This window comes from Corythoichthys intestinalis, chromosome 8, assembly GCF_030265065.1.
Source record: "Corythoichthys intestinalis isolate RoL2023-P3 chromosome 8, ASM3026506v1, whole genome shotgun sequence".
In the NCBI taxonomy this organism is placed as follows: Eukaryota; Metazoa; Chordata; class Actinopteri; order Syngnathiformes; family Syngnathidae; genus Corythoichthys; species Corythoichthys intestinalis.
In genome coordinates, this window is record NC_080402.1 from 43,459,016 (window position 1) to 43,478,583 (window position 19,568).

The window sequence follows — 19,568 nt, forward strand, 5'->3', positions numbered from 1 at the left end:
CAATTTAGTCCATATCAAAAAGACAAAATGGTAAAATTTTGCCAGTTTACTTCAATTTATATTCATAGGCTGTAAGTCAATACTGCTTCAAAGGATTTACTGCATTTACTGATAACATTGCATTCTATAGTTGATCAATCCTAATTCTGGTTAGCTGAATTAGCTGTAAAGCACATGTTATCACCAAGGTATATAGCATTGTCTCAGCAGCTATTTCAAACATGGTGTTACTTGGCCAGTCATCGCAAGGATAACAATATATTTTAAGTGCGAATAGTTAGTAGGGGACGAAGGGTTAGAGGTAGGCTACAACAAATGCAACATTTTTTGGAAACATAACATGCAGGAAGCAAATAGGGGTTAATGTCATAATTAGGTGGAGGTACCCTATTTGTCAAGCAACAATCACTAATGGGAGATTGATAGGTAGGAACAAAAAGTGCTGAAGTCATACTAGTATGCATGTAAGATAAATGTAAATAAATTTACATGAGAGAATCATCAGGTCTAATGTACAAACTCACAACACAAGAACACAACTGACATGCAATAAGAAAAGTCGAACATCTTCAAATTTAGGCATCCATGCTTGAAAGAAATAGTTCTGAAAATTTTACAGCCAATACAAAAAACTGTGACATAACAATGACAAACAATAAACCACATTTAGTAATTGGACAACTATTTATCAAAATTGAGGTTGAGTTTGTATTTGAAAAGTTGAAATATTAGAAGAAAAAAAGATATCAAATTTTCAAAAAATAAAATAAATTCTGTGACATACAGACTTGTGCTTGCCCCAAATCACAAACACATGACAAACTACAAAACAATACAGTGGTACCTCTACATCCGAAATTAATTCGCTCCAGGACCTTGTTTGTAAGTTGAAATGGTCGTATGTCGAGCAGGATTTCCCCATAAGAATACATTATACTTCCATTAATTGATTTCACAGCCCGAAAACCCACACCAAACCCTTAATAAATATTGCTGGTACAATTGCTAATAGCAATTACACAGAACAAAAAAAAATCAATTATGAATAAAAATTGGAATAATAATATAATAATTGTAATAATAGTAATACCTATAACAATGTAACGAATCGGGTTCTGATGTGGCGGATGTGTTTGTTCTGATGTGGTGTACCTGAACGCACTGACATACCAGAGTGAGAGGACCTTTTACTTTTCATGTTCAGCTACGGCGGATAGTAGGCATGTGGTGTTGCACACGTTCTGAAACAAATGATTTAAAAACCTGACGATGTTACAATAATTTTCACCTTAAGTTACAAAGACTGGTGTCGGAGGAGAACCGAGATTGTAGACATTCTACGGCCGTATTGTCAAGCCAGTTCACGGACGCGCCCACCAAGCCCATATTTTTCTATCATTTCCATCTTCATTTCAATGATAAGCCTCACCTTTTTCCTTCTTTCACCACATGCACTAACATTCTTGGAACCCATGTTGATTTCTCTCACAGGAAAATCTGCCCTGCGTCCATCTTGCAGGAAAACAAACTGCAGCGCTGTCATCAATCGTCGTATTTCGAGCATGTCGTTGGATGTAGAAGCAAATGGTGAATCAAATTTTACGTTGGATGTCAAAAAGATCGTGTGGGAAACGATCGTATGTCGATGTACCACTGTATTTATGAAAGTTTTTCATTCTAGTAGTAGTAGCAGTAGCCTTCTGATTTTTTTTTTTTTTTTAATGCGATTGTCTGATTTTTTTTTTTTTATTCGATTGTCTACGGAATTTGCTCAAGAATTGAGCACTAAATCAGAATTGTGTACTTTAACTGTAGTTAAAATCCAACCTTATTGGCATGCTTACCAGTATACATGCAGGTGAGCATGAGACCCAGGGCGGCCATAGCTCTGTGAGGTGAAGGCATGTTCACTCTGTCGACGCTCAGCTTGACCAGTGCCTCTCCATCCACACGAGACAGTTGCTCAGAGAGCAAGAGGCGTTCCAGACCCCGGAGCACACAATGATAGATTACCGAGGGCGTGGAGTCCTCGCTGGCTGACACCATCACACCGCACACCTGAAAACAAAATTGCAGGAAAGAGTGGTTTGAAGAGTACATAAAGAAAAGGTTCAGTTTCACCATTACGCATGGTAAAGCATTGCGGATCTAAAATGGCATACTCAGTCTGTTGGGAAAGCCAGGATAAGGTACGATAAACACCCATGTATCCAAGTTGTTAAGGTAATTACTGGCGTCAATTACACAAGATCAAGAGTCACAATTCAAATGGAAACTTTAATTTACCTGAATGACTGCAGCCATGAACTCAGATCCAACATCAAGAGGGTAGTTCTCCATCATGTAGAAAGCCACAGCACACATCACGAGGACATGCTGCTGGTTATGGAGGTTAACAAAACTGACAGATGGAGAGGAGAAGTAGTTATGAGCAAAAGCCTGCACCATTCTTGCGCTCAAAATCATGTATTCACGAGGATAACGAGTGCGATACTAACTGAGCAATAGCCCTTAGGTTGGACAGCAGGTACTCTGAGATGGATGGGATCAGCTGCTTCGCTGTATCGTCTAGAAGGTCACACTCCAGGACATAGAGCACCCCATGAAGAGCACCCATGCGACTGGGCAGGTGTGTGCTGCGCAGGGTTGTTTCTAACAAGCGACAAACTGGTTCTGCGATCGCTTTGTCCTGAAAGATTGTGATTCATCTTTTTGACCAAGTTTCTCATCACAGTCATAGAACTAAATTAATTAACCTATTGTAAACGATGTCCTCACCATGCCCAACACAGCAGCCGCTTTGCAGATAGCAGGCACCAAGTACTGATTAAGGATCTCATCCTCTGGTGGGTGAAGCTTCTGCAGTTCCATCAGGGTGGAGAACATCATGTCAAACTGGTTTCTCTCTGTGAATAGGTCTGACACTGCCAGCAGCTGCCAAGAACAAAAAGATAATACTGTAGTTAAACAGTGGTTCTCAAAGTGTCGTGCGGCTACCACCAGTGGTACATATGCTCCCTCTAGTGGTACGCAAATAGGGTATCAGAAAATCTCATTTAATCCTTTTTAATGCCAATTTAAACCAATTTAAAGCCCGTGCCAAACTATAGTTAGTTTCACACAAATTGTAAGTAGTTGTCGGATAATGACTTTTTGACCAATAACTGAAATCCCGATATTGTCCACCTGCAAAAATCCGATACCAATCCCAAAATCAAACCCATAAAGGTGGTCGTAATATATAATTATATATAGTTATATATAGTAATGTAATAACTTCAAGGTTTTCAATAAACATGTTGTGAAAAATTAGGGAACAACTTCATCTGAAGATATGGAAAATGTGCCTATATTGAACCACTATATTGTTGAAATAACAACAAAGCCATATCTTCAGTTCAGTGAATGAGGTATGTAATAAGTTTATAATTCATTATTTTTCAATCATTCATCGTTTATTTAATTTTTGCGCCATGAATGCAAATGGTATGCTCATATAACAAATCCCAAGCATCTTAGTTTGGAGACATCTAATGGTCAATAAGCATAACTGCTGTGCTAAACTGTGACCAGCCCTTGAACAAAGGCAGACGGCTTCTACATTCACTTTGAAGGCAATATGCATATTGGCCTAAAACCACTTTGAAGGCAATATGCATACTGGCCTAAAACCAATGTCGGTATTATTCGATATCATTTTAAATGATTTGATTGACTGATTTTACTTCAGGTGTCAAGACAAAATAATTCACATAAAAATAATTGAAATAATAACACAAAAATCTGAAAAGGAGTGAGAAGAAGCACAGCTTATAAGGTCCCCACCCCCACACATTCAACACAGAAAGAATTTTATACATTTAAATCCGATAATATCGGACAACCCTAATAAATTATGTAAAAAAGGTTTTTTGAACCGTCAAATTTACACAATTTTTAATGCCTCGAATATTGAGTTTAATGCTTTTTAAGCCCTGAATTTTGAAAAAAATCAATTTAACGACTTTTATTGCTTTTTAATTATCCACATACACCCTGGCAAAACCTTTGTTGATTCACTACAGTGTCAATCAAGTCCCTTTCCGTTGTATTCAACTCAATCTACAGTGTATCACAAAAGTAAGTACACCCCTCGCATTTCTGCAGATATTTAAGTATATCTTTTCATGGGACAAAACTGATAAAATGACACTTTGACACAATGAAAAGTAGTCTGTGTGCAGCTTATATAATAGAGTAAATTTATTTTCCTCTCAAAATATAGCCATTAATATCTAAACCCCTGGCAACAAAAGTGAGTACACCCCATAGAAACTACATCCCTAAATGTCCAAATTAAGTACTGCTTGTCATTTTCCCTCCAAAATGTCATGTGACTCAGTGTTACTAGGTCCAGGTGTGCATAGGGAGCAGGTGTGTTCAAATTTGTAGTGCAGCTCTCACACTCTTGCATACTGGCCACTGAATGTTCCAACATGGCACCAAATGGCAAAAAACTCTCTGAGGATCTTAAAAGACTTATTGTTGTGTTAAATGAAGATGGCCAAGGCTGCAAGAAGATTGCCAACACCCTGAAACTGAGCTGCAGCACAGTAGCTAAGATCATCCAGCGTTTTAAAAGAGCAGGGTCCACTCAGAACAGGCCTCGGGTTGGTCGTCCAAAGAAGCTAAGCGCACGTGCCGGGCGTCACATCCAAATGCTTTCTTTGAAAGATTGTTGCAGGTGTGCTGTCAGCATTGCTGCAGAGACTGAAGGGTAGAGGGTCAGCCTGTTAGTGCTCAGACTAGGGGTGTGACAAAATATTGAAATGGTGATATATCGTGATACTTTGTATCTCAAAGGTTAACGATATGCTCCTGCCAAGAACCGAGATATCTTTTAAAAAGGTGTCAATGTTTGAACAAAAAAAAAATTAAAAAATAAAAAAGGAAAAAAAAGGAACCAACAAGTTGCTACCAAAATCTTCCACAGTAATAAGATAATTGATCCCACCATGGGGAAATTCTCGGTGTTACAGCAGCAAAGATATAGGTAGCTCAGAGGACAGCATGATGTGGCCGTTAATGTATAACATTAGCAGTCAACATTCGAAAACACATTAATAGTCTGTACATAGTACAGAGGGAAAAAAATAGGTGGCAGTGCAGCAGTACAAATATAAAGTACAGAATTGGAAGCAATAAAACATACAGTAGTGGAATGTTAGATATTGCACAGTAGTATCAAAAGTGCTGAACGGCACAATTGCATCAATGACCGGCAGTTAGGAGAGACTATCTAGTGTTCTTATTAAACAGCCTGATAGCGGCAGGCAGGAAGGAGTGGCGGAATCTCTCCTTTGCACAGCGAGAGTGTATAAGTCTATTACTAAAGGAGCTGTGGAGTGCTGTAAGGGTGCCCCGGAGGGGGTGGGACGTGTTGTGCAGCATTGATGACAGCTTTTGCCATCATCCTCCTGTGTAATAGTGTCTTAGTTAACTCTATGGCTGCCATTGATGGCGGTCGACACCCAATCCATTTAGACTGGGAGGGTCGAATGAACGTTCATTCATTCGAAACCAGAGCATTCACAGTCACCGTTTCCGATTTTAAGGCCATTTACAGGTCACTTTCTGTTCATTTTAGGGCATTTACAGGTCACTTCCTGTTTAGTTTGAGTCACCGCCTATTCATTTGGGAGATTCCTGGGTCACTTCCTGTTCTGTAACCCAAAATCCACAGGAAGTGACTCATAAAATGCCCCAAAATCAACAGGAATTGACTGAAAATCAACAAGGTTATGATCAGAAATGCCCCATAATTACTTCGTTGCCTGGCATTGGCTGCCACTGAAGGTCATAGATGTTCAATCTGTTTAAAGTGGGAGGGATGGCAGCAAATGAACAAATGTTCATTGCTGCCACCCTCCCAGTTCAAATGGATTGAAAATCTACTAGTGATAAACTCATTCCAAATCACAACAGAAGCTTGTTTTTCGGTTTATTAGTTTTGTAGAATATCTTCGTTCGATTTCCTGACCAATGCATCGATAATCGTTGTATCGGCATATCTTGAGATCATCCTTATCGTAAGCTTTGTATCACAAATCGTATCGTATCATGAAGTACAAAGAGGTTCCCACTCCTAGCTCAGACCATACGTCGCACTCTATATCAAATTGGTGTGCATGGCTATCACTCCAGGAGGAAGCCTCTTCTGAAGACGGTACACAAGAAAGCCCAAAAACAGTTTGCTGAAGACATGTCAACAAAGCTCATGGATTACTGGAACCATGTCCTATGGTCTGACGAGACGAAGATTAATTTGTTTGGTTCCGATGGTCTCAAGCATGTGTGGCGACGACCAGGCGAGGAGAACAAAGATAAAGTGTGTCATGCCTACAGTCAAGCATGGTGGTGGGAATGTCATGGTCTGGGGGGGCATGAGTGCTGCAGGTGTTGGAGAGTTACATTCTATTGAGGGAAACGTGAACTCCAAAATGTACTGTGAAATACTGCAGCAGAGCATGATCCCCTCCCTGCAGAAACTGGGTCGTAGGGCAGAGTTCCAGCATGACAATGACCCCAAACACACCTCCAAGAAGACCACTGCTTTACTGAAGAGGCTGAGGGTAAAGGTGATCGACTGGCCAAGCATGTCTCCAGACTTGAACCAAATAGAAAATCTTTGGGGGATCCTCAAGCGGAAGGTGGAGGTGCGCAGAGTCTCAAATATCCGGCAGCTCCGCAACGTCATCATGGAGGACTGGAAGAGCATTCCAGTGGCAACCTGTGAAGCTCTGGTCAACTCCATGCCCCGGAGAGTAAAGGCAGTTCTGGATAATAGTGGCAGCCACACAAAATATTGACCGTTGACATGTTGTATATTAATATTGACAACTTTCACGAAGGAGTGTACTCACTTTTGTTGCCAATGGTTTCGATATTAATGGCTATATTTTGAGTTATTTTGAGGGGAAAATAAATTTACTCCATTATATAAGCTGCACACAGACTACTTTTCATTGTGTCAAAGTGTCGTTTTGTTAGTGTTGTCCCATGAAAAGATATACTTGAATATCTGCAGAAAAGCGAGGGGTGTACTCAATTTTGTGATACACTGTGCAAAAGATTCACATTTAATGCTGAAGAACGGTTAACATTCAAATATTTAGTAACTATGTTTAATACAGTTTACTTCAATGTAATTTTCCTAAAATTTAAGATCAGTGTTAATGCTCTAACTGTAGCTTATAAAAATAACAAACCTCTGCTTTTTTTTCCCCCCTGCACATTTTTGACCTCCTAGGCTGACTGTCAATGCCTGCCAATCACACTGAATATGTTAATGTTGACTTTAATGGTGGTATTTGGACAGACAAGTATTCCTTGAGTTGGTACTTGGTATCGTAAAACGTTCGATATTCACTGGTCTAGTAAGACAAGTTATCATATAAATAGACAATTAGATTCCAATAATCTTAAAGTTTGCGTAACAGGGCTCACCGATCGGACCACTTCACTGATAAGTATGGTTGGAGTCTTCCGGTTATTTGAAGAGCTTGGAATAAGCCACTGGCTGTAGAGCTCCAGGAGAAACTGGGAACATGAGTGAATGTCCACACCTGCACGATGTTTTCTAAAAGCAGATGCAATGGTACGTGCAGGTTTTCAATGTAAAGAGACAAACTGGGGAAGTCTGCACCTCTTTAAGAATATTACTAATACCGAGAGTTAATTGGTGATAAAGGTGGAGAAGTGGGTGCTGGTGTGTCTGCTTCGTCTTCCTCATCCTCACCCCATTCTTCCTCACGCAATGGGGTGATGTTATTTCCTAACCACACTGAATGGATGGACACCTACAGAGACGTGACCAACAAAAAAACAAACAAACAAAAAAAAACTAAATATCTCAATTCAAGTAGACTGAATTAAAAAGGCTTTTACCTGTCCTAATTTATAATCCATGTTTCCCATCTCACGCTCTGTGTTGATCTGAAGCAGCAACTTTTCATGACTTATCAACATCCCTGCTGAAAGACAAAAGTTATTTTAAAAAAAAAAAAAAAAAAAAAAAAGAGGGGGGGGGGGTAAAGCATCTATCCCCCACATGCAGTATTGCTGCCTACCTGATGAGGCCGCGGACAAAGAAGGCACAGGGTCCCAGGCATGGTACGGATGGTGTGTGTGAATGTTGTCTCTCTTGGAAACAAGAGCCTGTATTTCTCTCTCTACCTCACCACGAATGACTGCCAATTTCCTTCCAAATCTGGGCACACATTCACATCATTAGACTCCAGAACAATAATTTAACCATTCAGCAAAACCTTTAAATGTACCGTGTCTCCAAGGCCTTGAGGCTCTTGTTACGAGGCTGTTGCTCCAGGCAGCTGACAGCAGGATTGCCAGCAGTGGGTAACATCATTGCACCCAGGACCAGGCTGGTAATGGCCTGCACTGCCAACACATTCAACTGGGTACGCTCTAAATCTTCCTATAATGCCAACAAAAGATTCGATTTTTTAGGGGGGGTCACTTCACATATCAAACGCGTGTCAGCTAATTAGAGATGTCCTGACACCATTTTTTTATCGTCTAATTCCCAGACTATCACAAAATTGCCCCAAAAAATGCAACCAAATTGAGAAAACATATTTTGTATTACAGCATTACCAACACTGTTCCAATGGCTTTAATGTTATTTCATTAATTAACTCATTGGCTGCCATTGACGCCAATAGATGAATGGCAGTGAACGGCTGTGAATGTGTTAATAAGCATTTGGCACCTCTTGCTGTGTGTCCTCCTCCTGGTCCATTGTGATTGGTTGTGTGACCAGCACGCCAAGCAATGTGGCCCAGGTCTCCTCAAATTGAGTCCTACTACTCCATCCTGAGAGTCACCAAATACATTATCTTTAAAATAACACATAAAGTAAAATTTGATCGTAGAGATCCCACTTGGAAATTTTTACAAACCAAGTATATTTATGCGGTACAGGAACTCTCTGAAGACATCTTTTTCCTGCAGAAAATCCACAGGGATCTCAGGCAATGATGTACCAAACTCCCCCGCAGGCTGCGGGGACCAGCCGAGTTTCCAGACCTACGGAGTTTTTGACAAAAGAAGATGCATTCTACACGTCTCTACTGCATAAACAAATCCATATAACACTGACCAGTGGAGGAACTCGCGTGAAGCTGTTAACCAGTGGCAATCGAGCAATACTGATTACAATGTTGCGTAAGGTTGGTGTCAGAAAAGCAGGGATTGCACTATTTTGATGGTGACCTAAGGAAAGAATGCTCTGTAGCCCTTCCACCAGCTCAGCCATGATCTCACATGCTTGCCATTCGCACTCATCTGTAACCAAAAAGAAACAAAGCTATCATTTCATTTTTTAAAGATTTTTCCAAACATTTGCTAAGAAACAGAAAACAAAATTTGCCAATGCAGTCCTATGGATCATAGGTAAGTGAGTCCTCACATTTAGAGTGAATGGAATCCAATTCATCTCCTTCAGCATCTCTAGTTAACCTTTTCGTCTTCTCTGGGAGCAGAAGCTTGTCTCCAGGGCTAACAGCCACTTAAATGCAAAAGCAAGCATTAAAAAAAAAGATATAGGTCAAAAGCAATCCAAATATCATTCTCCTTACCAGCGATTATAATAAGATGTAGGCAATAGATGAGGGAACATGAGTGCGTCGTGTACGCTGTGGTGGACAGTCTATTCCAAATGCAAGTCTGTTGCAGGGCCAGGCACAAACAAGCCAGGGCCCACTGCAGATCCACGCTCAGGGGTAGTTGATCGTGGAGCAGACGCCAGACAATAACCTGGCCAACAGAGAAAATCAGTACTAATCCATGTGAAAAACAAAACAAAAAATGGATGCAGATTTTATGTGGCACCTCAGTGGCCGTGCAGGCAAATGTAGTTATGAGGTCTTCTTTGTCAGAGGGAATACGTAATGAGGAAGGTAGTTGGTTTACACACAGAAGGTACTGAGAGACAGCTCTACACAGGGCTAGCACCCTGGGGTAGAAAGATGGCTCATCTGAAATACATGAAAATACGAATACACAAATGTTGTGAATTAAAAAAATTTTTTTTTAAATAGTTTGATAAATGCTATGCCCGTCATCCACCACTCTTACCATACACATCAGCGAGTTGGGCCCAGTAAGATCTTGGCTTGGAAGTTGGCAAAAAGGACTGGTGTGGTGCAGGAAGTGACTGTGTGACCCCAGCAAGTTGCTCTAAGGTCACCTGCAATGCTGTTTCTAACAGGAGCGGCCCCTGACCCCGTGTTAGCCGTTGAACACCCATGCTCAGGGATGGGCACAGTAAACTCAAGTTGAACGTCTATCATTTCAGAGAAGTGTGTTTTGTATATCAGCAAGAATGAATTTCATGGACAAAAGTAATGCATGTTATACACTTACTTCGCATCTAATAATGCTGAAAAGATCAGGGGCAGGCAACTTGGTAAGGAGTTCAGTTGTTTCCAAAAGAGACACATCTCCACGAAGACAACACTGAGACTTCACTAGGGTCACATACCATTCCTAGCAAAAGCAAAAATACTGTATGTTGTACCTACAGCATTTGCATTTTCTATGTAATGATTTTTTTTCAAATGCCCAATTCATAATATTTACCTTATCTGCATTGACCATTTCAGGGGCAGGGGGTGGATCCCCATCCAGGGGGTGTGATGTCACTGGAGGGGCTGGGCTACTAGTTTCAGCAACAGTGGCTCGAAACCTGTCCAGCAGGGAGTAGAACCTCTGATGCCTGTGATGGAGAAGTAAATACTGAGTTATGAAATTGTGTGCTGTTTACACAGTCACAACCTGCATAAAAAGTTATTAAAAAGTTAGATATTCGAACTTATCCAAGTAATGGCTACCTTTTAACTGTTTAACCAGCTCTGTTTTATTAGGATAGTAGTACAATAACAATGCAACGCATCTTTTGTCAAACAGAATATTTCATACAACTGGTTAGTGGATACCATAATTAAAAGTTCGACATTGAAAAGCATTAAAAAAAAATTTTTTTTTTAAATCAAATATAGAGAGCATAAATATTAAGATAACTTATGTACTTAGAGTAATGCAATTAAACTGCACATGAGCATTTCTTGAATGTACTCAACTATTTTTTACGTTTTAGGCCAGAAGCAGAACTTTTCAAATCTATTCTATAGCTGACTGGGATCCAGTTTAAAGACAAGAGTAATATGCTGCTCTCTTTGCCCTGCTTAGAAGCTGAGAAGCATGATTACAAATTAGCTGTATCTTTAACTCTTCTGGAGAAGTCTAGTTAGGTTACCATTTAAATGGTCAGGTCGACTGGAAATAGGGGCATGAAAGAGCTTCTCCTTCCCCTCAGGGCTTTGGATATGTTCTTCAGTTAATATACCATAGTAAGTTTTTTTTTTAATTAATTTGATAGGGCTGCTGAAAGTCAGATCTTATTCTATAACTACACAAAAGTTCTGTTATGATCAAAAAGTTGTACTTGCACATGAAACTATAATCTGTGAGTGTTGCCCCACTTGTCAAAGAGGCAGGCTTATGTAATACTGTACATATCAGCTAGAGACATATTTTGTATGTCTGGGAGAAATTACATAGCTTAGCCAGTTAGCTGAAGTTATCAGTGTCTTTACTAAGTGAAGATAAACATACACTTACTGAGCAATGAGTTTTCTTTGCATAAATAAAATCAACTATAAGCCATTTATCTTGTAATGCTATTAAAAAGAGTATCAATTATTTGCTTTTTTCCCCACTAATGCCTTACCCTTACTTAAGCCCCTTTCAGATTTAGATTCAGCTAAATTCCCGTGTAATGTGACGCGATATTTGCCCATGTCATGGCTTTCAGACATGGAGAGATGTACCGGGAATTACCCGGGTTTGAGAATTTCTTGTCTCGGTTTTTGTGATGGGAGGGCGGAGGACAAGATTTAATAACCCGGACATTACGTCATTTTTGGTCTACATCGGCAACAATATAAACCACGCATTTCCAAAGATGTACTGTCTCTTCCATGACTCCAAGGTCCAGTAGCAATTTAATTTTGTTAAGTTTCCAGTTAATTTTGCTATCTTCCCATGTTGACATGTTGATAATTGCGATGTTTGTTTACGGCTTTTCGTCTTACTGTGAAGAAAGAGGAAATGACGATCAGCCCGCTATGATATTTACGTCATCAGCCTTCGCCCTGTGACCCGGGACTTAACCGGCTGCTTTCGCACATTACACTACCCAGTTACTGTATTTTTCGGACTATAAGTCGCACCTGAGTATAAGTCGCAGCAGCCATGAAATGAGAATGAGAATGAATGAGAATGAGAGTGCTTTCTTTTGGACATGAGAAAATAAAATAAACAAACAAAACAAAACAAAATTAGACAAACCAATTATAATACTTGAGATAACAGCAACAATACTTAAGACAATAATAATAATAACAAATATTAGAATGTATTCATTGTGTCCAAAAAGGAGTAGGATGAAGCATTTGCTTATTAAATGCCCAACAAAGAGGAAAAAAACATAAGTCGCACCGGAGTATAAGTCGCATTTTTTGTGGAAATTTACTTGATAAAATCCAACACATAGAACAGATATGACATTATGAAAGGCAATTTAAAATAAAAATACAATAGAGAACAACATGCTGAATAAGTGTACAGTATGATAATGTTAAATGATGCATGAACAACAAAATGCGAACGTGGCTAGTATGTTAACGTAACATAGCTATTAAGATTTATTCAGATAACTATAGAATGCTAACGATTTTACCAAACCATTAGTGTCATTCCAAAACACCAAAATAACATGTGAACTGATATAATAATGTGTTAATAATTTCACATAAAAGTCGCTCCAGAGTATAAGTCACACCCCCAGCCAAACTATGAAAAAAACTGCGGCTTATAGTCTGAAAAATACGGGTAAGTCTAGGACATTATACTAGGATGCGACCCAGTTAATATTCGTGTCATCTCCGTGTAGGCTGACCCGGGAAATAGCTTTCAGACATAAGGGCTATCCGTTTAAATACCGGGACTTAACCGGAGTTCAGAGTATGTCTGAGAAGGGCTTTAGTGAACCACAAAACTGCATTACCTTTGAGCCAGGTTGCTGATCTGAAGGTATTCCTGGATTCTGTCCAGTTCTTCCACAGGCAGCTGGGCAATACTGTTCTGGAAGGTTGATAAATAGAAGATTTTAAAAACTACAAGATCAAAATAACAAATATATATTGATATATATATTTTTAAAAGGATGTATAACCTGCAACGTTTCAGCTAGCAACATCTCCACCCTGCGACACGCCAGCGTGTCCACCATGCGGGCCAAAACCCTGAAGGGTGTGTTGAGCAGCTTATCCACATACAGCATCAGCAGGGAACCAGACTGGCTCAAGTGGATACCTTCTAAACATTGCAGCGTCTTTTTCAACATGGTAGGCTGCACAAAAACATTCAGGGGAATACGCAGCTGATTGATAAGCACATATTTTTTAACATGGTGGTAACTCTTAGGCAGTCTGACTAAAAGTGAAAAAGTCCAGATAAGAGTGCTCACATTGGTCAGGTTGTCACAACGGGATTGAATAGCTTGGATGAAGAGACCGCTGGCAGCTGAATTTCGGTGCACAGCACTGATGAAATCCTGCACCGGTGGCTCATGGGAAAGGCTGATGAGGTCACTGACATGGTTAACTATCAACCAGGTTAGATGCTCTGAGTCATGGAGGTTCTGACACTGCAAAAACACAGTTATAGTGTTGTTAATCTTACTTTTAAAAAGTAATTAATTACAGTTACAAATTACTTCTCCCAAAAAGTAATTGAGTTAGCAACTCAGTTACCGCACTGCAAGAGTAATTTGTTACTCAGCAAAGTAACTGACATTGCTTTTCATGTTCTACACGTTATTAAATTATACATTCTATAACATCTCACATCAAATATGTAAATAAGATTTAGTATTTATTTGGATCAAATATGTTAGTCTGTTAAGAAAACACAAAGTAAACTGACCATTAGCCAGTGCAAATCTCAAACTGTATGTCAGGCCTATTGCACAATAAGAAGAATATCCTTAAATATTCTGTAAAGTTACAATATTAAAAATTGAAAATAATTCAAGTGCAAAAACCGATACCCCAAAACGTAAACTTGGGTAAAAGGACTCATTCTTGCCTTTAATTTCAATGAGAAAGAAGTAATGCCGGTACTTCCAGTTTGAGAACGCTACCTATGAAATTTCCTGGCCCGTCGCCATTATCGCTTTCTTGTTGTGTTTGCCAGAGCGTGCAATGAAGCATGGCATGATCCAACCAACTAGACAAGCTTCGCATTTGCAACGATGTCACTACCCCCTTCCATTCTCCCCCCTCCCGCTTTGCTCTCTCCAGACAAGAGGCAGGTATTGTGTGACAAATTCAACTGTCGACAACTCACTCTTCATTCAACCAAATTGCAGTAATGCACCCCTTCACACCCTCAGTAACGGCGTTGCAAAGATAGAAAAAATAATTAATTAGATTTCTCACTACTGAAAAAATATAACGCCGTTATTAACAACAATGTTCATAAATCTAATGCAGGTGCACATATTTGGGTGTAGATATACGGGAATATGTAACGAAACAATTCTGTTATAATCAAACAGGCTCACCACATAATCACAGAAGAGGATGAGGGCTCCCCTGCGGACAATCTCTTTGTTGATCATGGCGAAAGCAGAATTCTCCTCATCGCCTTCTCCTGAGGAGTGAGGGCTGAGCAGTTTTGTGCATGATCGGCTTTGTCTCCTGATAGAAAGTCAACGTGAAAACGATGGGGTTAAAATTCATGTCACTAATAACTTACAAAATCTAACTATAGATTTGTCTCCTTCCCTGATAGCCTACATACTGGAATTATTATTATTTTTCTTTTTAAACTCAAATCAGACTGTTGGATTAATGTCCAGTTTCTACCTTGGTGTTTGGTGAACCTCAGCCCACCATGAGTAGTTTGTGTAGTTGATGAGGAGGAGGACTTGGCACCAGAGCAGCACCAAAGAGGGGTGGGTGGTGATCAAGCCCTGCACCATGCTGTTCAGGGTTTCTAAATGGTAGTAAAGGCCAGCCTCTGAGTCATTCTGGTCACCCTGTAGGAGGAGACTCGCAGCAGCTGTGATCCTGCGAAACATACCTGGGTAGAAAAGCATTAAGAATGCTAAACGTCTGCTCGTCATCATAACTTTGCATTTCATTAACGCTTACCACTTTTGAAGATGTGTATTAAACACATGAGCAGCGTACCCAGCTGCTGGCAATAGAAAGTGTGTTGCTGTTCTGTAATATCCACTTTCACCCGTTTGGAAGAAATTTCATCCAGTAGGACTCCAACCATTTGAAGCAGGAACCTAAAGTGAAGACAAAACCAAAGTGAAATCAGACATGTCACGATATGGCGATACAACGATTATCGATAACTTGGTCAGGAAATCATTCTACAAAACAACTAATAAACAGAAAAACAAGCTATCTTCATCCTTCCCTAGAAGAAGTCCAATCCATTTGAGCTGGGAGGGTAGCAGTGAATGAACCCATCCCACTTCAAACGGGCCCCTCCCACTGCTATTGCCGTCTCTGGCAGCCAATGTCAGGCAACGAGTTCATTTTGGGCCATTTCAGGACATGGCCTGTTGATTTTCAGTCAAGTGACCTGTAAATGCCCCAAAAATCGGAAAGAGTGACTGCGAATGCTCTAGTTTTGAACGGACATTCATTCGCCCTTCCCAGTCTTAATGGATTGGGCGTCAAGCACCGCCAATTGCAGCCATAGAGTTAACTGAGACACTATTATGGAAGATTTTGGTAGCAACTTGTTGGTTCCTTCTTAAAAAAAAAAAAAGAAAAGAATGACACCTTTTTAAAACGATAACTCGATTTTTGCCATGAGCATATCGATAACCTTTTGGGATGCAAAATATCATGATATATCACCATTTCGATATTTTCTCACAACCCTAGTTGTTTGTATGGTTGAGGGATAATTTATCACACCTTGAAACCTAAAAAAAAATGTAACTACAGCCCGAGACAAGGAAATCATGCAAGTCTCAGTAATTTGACAAAAATAAAAAGCTGTTTATTTCAACAAAGGCCAATAAATAGGCATGCACATATTCTCACACTAACCTGGCAAACGTTTCCTCAGGTAGGACTTTTGATGAATCACCATTACGTTCTTCATTAGCAATTGCATCCAAAGGGGTAACAGAATTTGGAGATGGACTCTGTTGATAGAGGCGACGGACTGTGTTGCAGCAAAGTAAATGTGGGGAGAGCGAGAGCTCGTGGACTCGTGATAACACAATATCCTCAGTTGACTGAGAGACAAGTACCCTGAGCACCGCCAAAATACCAGAGACCCACAGTTGGACTGTAGTCACTGATGCCTGAAGGAATGGGACATGGATAAAAGTTAACAACTGACAAGTACTGGTCACATTGTAGCGTAATTTCTCACCATGGTATGCGGGACGACAAACATGCTCTTTAGCAGCATATCCACAGGCCTAAGAGAGGAAGGCGCTACACTTTCAAAAAGAGTGTTCAAAACACCTAACGCCTCAGGAGAATCCAGATGCATCTGTTGAAAGAAACCCCACAATCATGAAAATGATAAAAGATGGGCTCAAAATATATTCTAATGATGACATCACTTTTTGGCCAACATCTTACCTGCTGCTTGGCAATCATAGGAAGTATAACGTCTGCAATTTGTCTTGACAACCTCTTCCACTTGTCTTCATTTTCTTTGTGACACTGTTGCAAAACTAGGATGAACATCTCCAAAACCTTCATTATAAATAAAGAAAATACATTGATGAGAGGCCAAGTTGGGATAACCTGAGAATACTCGGTCGTGCCTTATTGCAACCTGCGTACCTGATGGTACTGAACAAGTCTGAGAAGCATAGAGACCACCACTTCCTTCTGCGTATCCAACTCTTTGCCTGCATCAGCCTTGTTAGAGCCCCTCAGGACAAAGAGGTCATGAACGATTGGCTGCAAGGCAGGGATCGCTTCATAGAAAACGGAAAATCGTGTATTAGAATTACCTGTCCAGTTTTTGTTGTTGTTGTATACTTTATCAAGTGTGCATCTATTACCATGTGTGACAGCTTTCCTACCACTGGCCATTATGCCATCACACAGCTGGATGATTTTAGGAATACCGATTATCTGCTTGGAGTGGTAGCGTTCATAGGAAAGCAGCACCAGGAAGAAAAAGATGTTTGGTATGACGGCCTCTGATTCTCTAAGAGAAACATAATTGTAGTCCACTGAATTAGAAGATGTGTTGTTAACTTGTTACCCTTTATAGGGCATTCATATAACACATTGGCTATCATTGATGACACCAGATGTCCAATCCAATTTGACTGGGAGAGGCTAGCAGCTGCCAACCATCCCAGTCCAATGGATTGGACGTCTGGCGCCGTCACTGTCACTGAAACATAATCATTCAAAGCCTGTCCTCTCAGTTTAAATGAGTTTGATGTCTATTGTTGTCAAAAAATAAAAACTTTACAGTGTAATGGGGCCATCACCAGTTTTCATTCATTTTAATGTTATTTATTTTGATTTATTAGCATTGTATTATTGACAAATATATTTATTCATATAAACAAACATTAAAAAAAAAATACAATAATGATTATAATAAGAAAAACTATATATTTTAATATACTGTCGACTTGGTGTCCACATATGTGAATATCACATTTTGGGTCATGAAGACAAGTGGTCCCCAACCACCAGGCCGGGGACCAGTACCGGTCCGTGGCACATATGCTAGCGCGCCGCACAGAAATGGTAAATATTTTTTATCAACCGAAATCTGGCTTGTGCCTCTTGACACACCAATCTGCCTGCCTACTCTATTGACTAATACAAGTAGAGATATGTGGATGTCGCCTTATAGTGGTGGCGGCCATTCCTAGGATGCTCACACACCACAGTAGCAGCCCCGCGTCAGTCAATGTAAACAGTAGAGTTAGCTGCCTTCTGCTGGCTGTGTGCTGCGCCCGGTACACATAAGCAATGGCAGACAGGGTGCTTCCGGTCTTTTTGCTCGGATGAGTCAAAAGGTATAATAAAACTGGACAGGATGTCGTCATAGAAATCAATTGGATCTATTTTTTTTCTTTATATCTATGTGCTCTTGTCCTCGATAATGACGTACGACAAAGGCGCATCAGATTTATTCCCGGAAATAATAAGCCCACCCGCTAGTGTAGATGACTGAAAAACAGATGTCTTTGGACAGCTTTTTACTGGGAAAAGGCCACCTGACAAGTCAGAGGGGGGGCCTACGCTAAGTCCACTCTGCATAATATGGGGCCAAAAGCACCCAGGGATAATGGATAAGCCTTTGGAATTTTTTAAACAAAAAAGCGCGAGCACGAAGGACTGAAATAGTGAGGCCCACCAGCACCCACTACATCAACAGCATCGAATGCACTACGAGCATCATACCTCGTGGCGAACTGTAATGCTAAAGCCAAGAAACCTTTCATGATTGGAGAAGAACTTATCGTGCCTGCGACCAAGGATATTTGCCGTGATGTTTTAGAAGCCGCTGTTAAAAAAAAGTGTATTCAGTGTCTGGTGAGTTATATTTTTCCTCGACTTAATGTTCGTTTTTAGCCCCGTCGTGTTATTTCACATTAACTATTTTTCTGCCAGACATTGCCGGGCCGTCTAAAAAAAGGCCCACTTCACACCGTCCGTGGTGCAAAAAAAGTTGGGGGCCACTGATGTAAACCACACTTGTACTAAATGTTAATACTGAGGCCTACATGTCCAGAAAAGTGGAAGCCAGGTCCTAATGGTGTTTATTTTGTAACTACCAGAAATGGTCACTTGCCTTATCAAGGGTAAAACCTCTCTTCGTCACAAATTAAAAAGTACTGTACATAAAAATACTACACTACACTAGTGACATGTGTTTATGGTATTTGGACAAACTTACCGAAACTGTCCCACTTCAATATATTCAAACTGTTTCAAGACAAACCCTATGAAGACCTACAAAAGAAATAAATGAGATGTTGAGGGAGAATAATCCAAGACAAAAGAAGCAGATCATAGTGTTCATTTGGTCAACCTGATCGGAGTCCAACAGGCAGTAGTTGACTCTGAGCTGCACAAGTTGGGCAAGAAGATCCAACACTTGTCTCTGCAGAGCCACAGAGGTGCTAGTTGTGTACTGCTTCAAAGCTTTAATCACAAGTGGTTCGAAGAGACGGATGTGGTTGTGGATGGCATTCTGGGCAAATAATTAAAGAAGAAGAGTAAATCATGTTTTTGTTTTTTTTATTTTAATTATATACTGTATATTTTGTGATGAACTACCTGATGCAACATGAAAAATAAAATTACCTTGTCGCTTCTGTGGCGTGTTGCATTCGCAATGTTAGACCGAAGCTGGTTTGATGCTTTCTGCATCACATCAAACCATCTGCAATTTGACAAAGCAACAAAAACACGATTCCTTTT

At 40.1% G+C, this 19,568-nt stretch overlaps 1 protein-coding gene across 6 annotated transcripts in view; it reads right to left on the minus strand.

Moving 5' to 3' along the window:
• The window catches only part of htt (huntingtin), a 49,314-nt gene that overhangs the window by 5,210 nt on the left and 24,536 nt on the right, over positions 1-19,568 (minus strand). For 3 of the 6 annotated variants that reach the window (XM_057843468.1, XM_057843470.1, XM_057843466.1), the window contains 32 exons: positions 19,452-19,530; positions 19,177-19,338; positions 19,042-19,097; positions 17,177-17,325; positions 16,953-17,089; positions 16,746-16,862; positions 16,531-16,653; positions 16,200-16,459; positions 15,279-15,421; positions 14,991-15,207; positions 14,687-14,822; positions 13,589-13,768; positions 13,295-13,471; positions 13,127-13,203; positions 10,639-10,774; positions 10,423-10,545; positions 10,135-10,342; positions 9,889-10,034; positions 9,636-9,813; positions 9,467-9,565; positions 9,158-9,342; positions 8,958-9,084; positions 8,768-8,871; positions 8,319-8,473; positions 8,109-8,248; positions 7,927-8,009; positions 7,708-7,838; positions 7,486-7,618; positions 2,779-2,934; positions 2,499-2,689; positions 2,287-2,401; positions 1,845-2,058 (listed from right to left, as the gene is read on the minus strand). In XM_057843468.1, coding sequence (XP_057699451.1) covers positions 1,845-2,058; positions 2,287-2,401; positions 2,499-2,689; positions 2,779-2,934; positions 7,486-7,618; positions 7,708-7,838; positions 7,927-8,009; positions 8,109-8,248; positions 8,319-8,473; positions 8,768-8,871; positions 8,958-9,084; positions 9,158-9,342; positions 9,467-9,565; positions 9,636-9,813; positions 9,889-10,034; positions 10,135-10,342; positions 10,423-10,545; positions 10,639-10,774; positions 13,127-13,203; positions 13,295-13,471; positions 13,589-13,768; positions 14,687-14,822; positions 14,991-15,207; positions 15,279-15,421; positions 16,200-16,459; positions 16,531-16,653; positions 16,746-16,862; positions 16,953-17,089; positions 17,177-17,325; positions 19,042-19,097; positions 19,177-19,338; positions 19,452-19,530 — 4,637 coding nt within the window. Of the gene's footprint in view, positions 1-1,844; positions 2,059-2,286; positions 2,402-2,498; positions 2,690-2,778; positions 2,935-7,485; positions 7,619-7,707; positions 7,839-7,926; positions 8,013-8,108; positions 8,249-8,318; positions 8,474-8,767; positions 8,872-8,957; positions 9,085-9,157; positions 9,343-9,466; positions 9,566-9,635; positions 9,814-9,888; positions 10,035-10,134; positions 10,343-10,422; positions 10,546-10,638; positions 10,775-13,126; positions 13,204-13,294; positions 13,472-13,588; positions 13,769-14,686; positions 14,823-14,990; positions 15,208-15,278; positions 15,422-16,199; positions 16,460-16,530; positions 16,654-16,745; positions 16,863-16,952; positions 17,090-17,176; positions 17,326-19,041; positions 19,098-19,176; positions 19,339-19,451; positions 19,531-19,568 lie in introns of all 6 variants that reach the window. The other 3 variants (XM_057843467.1, XM_057843469.1, XM_057843465.1) reach the window with 1 other exon arrangement.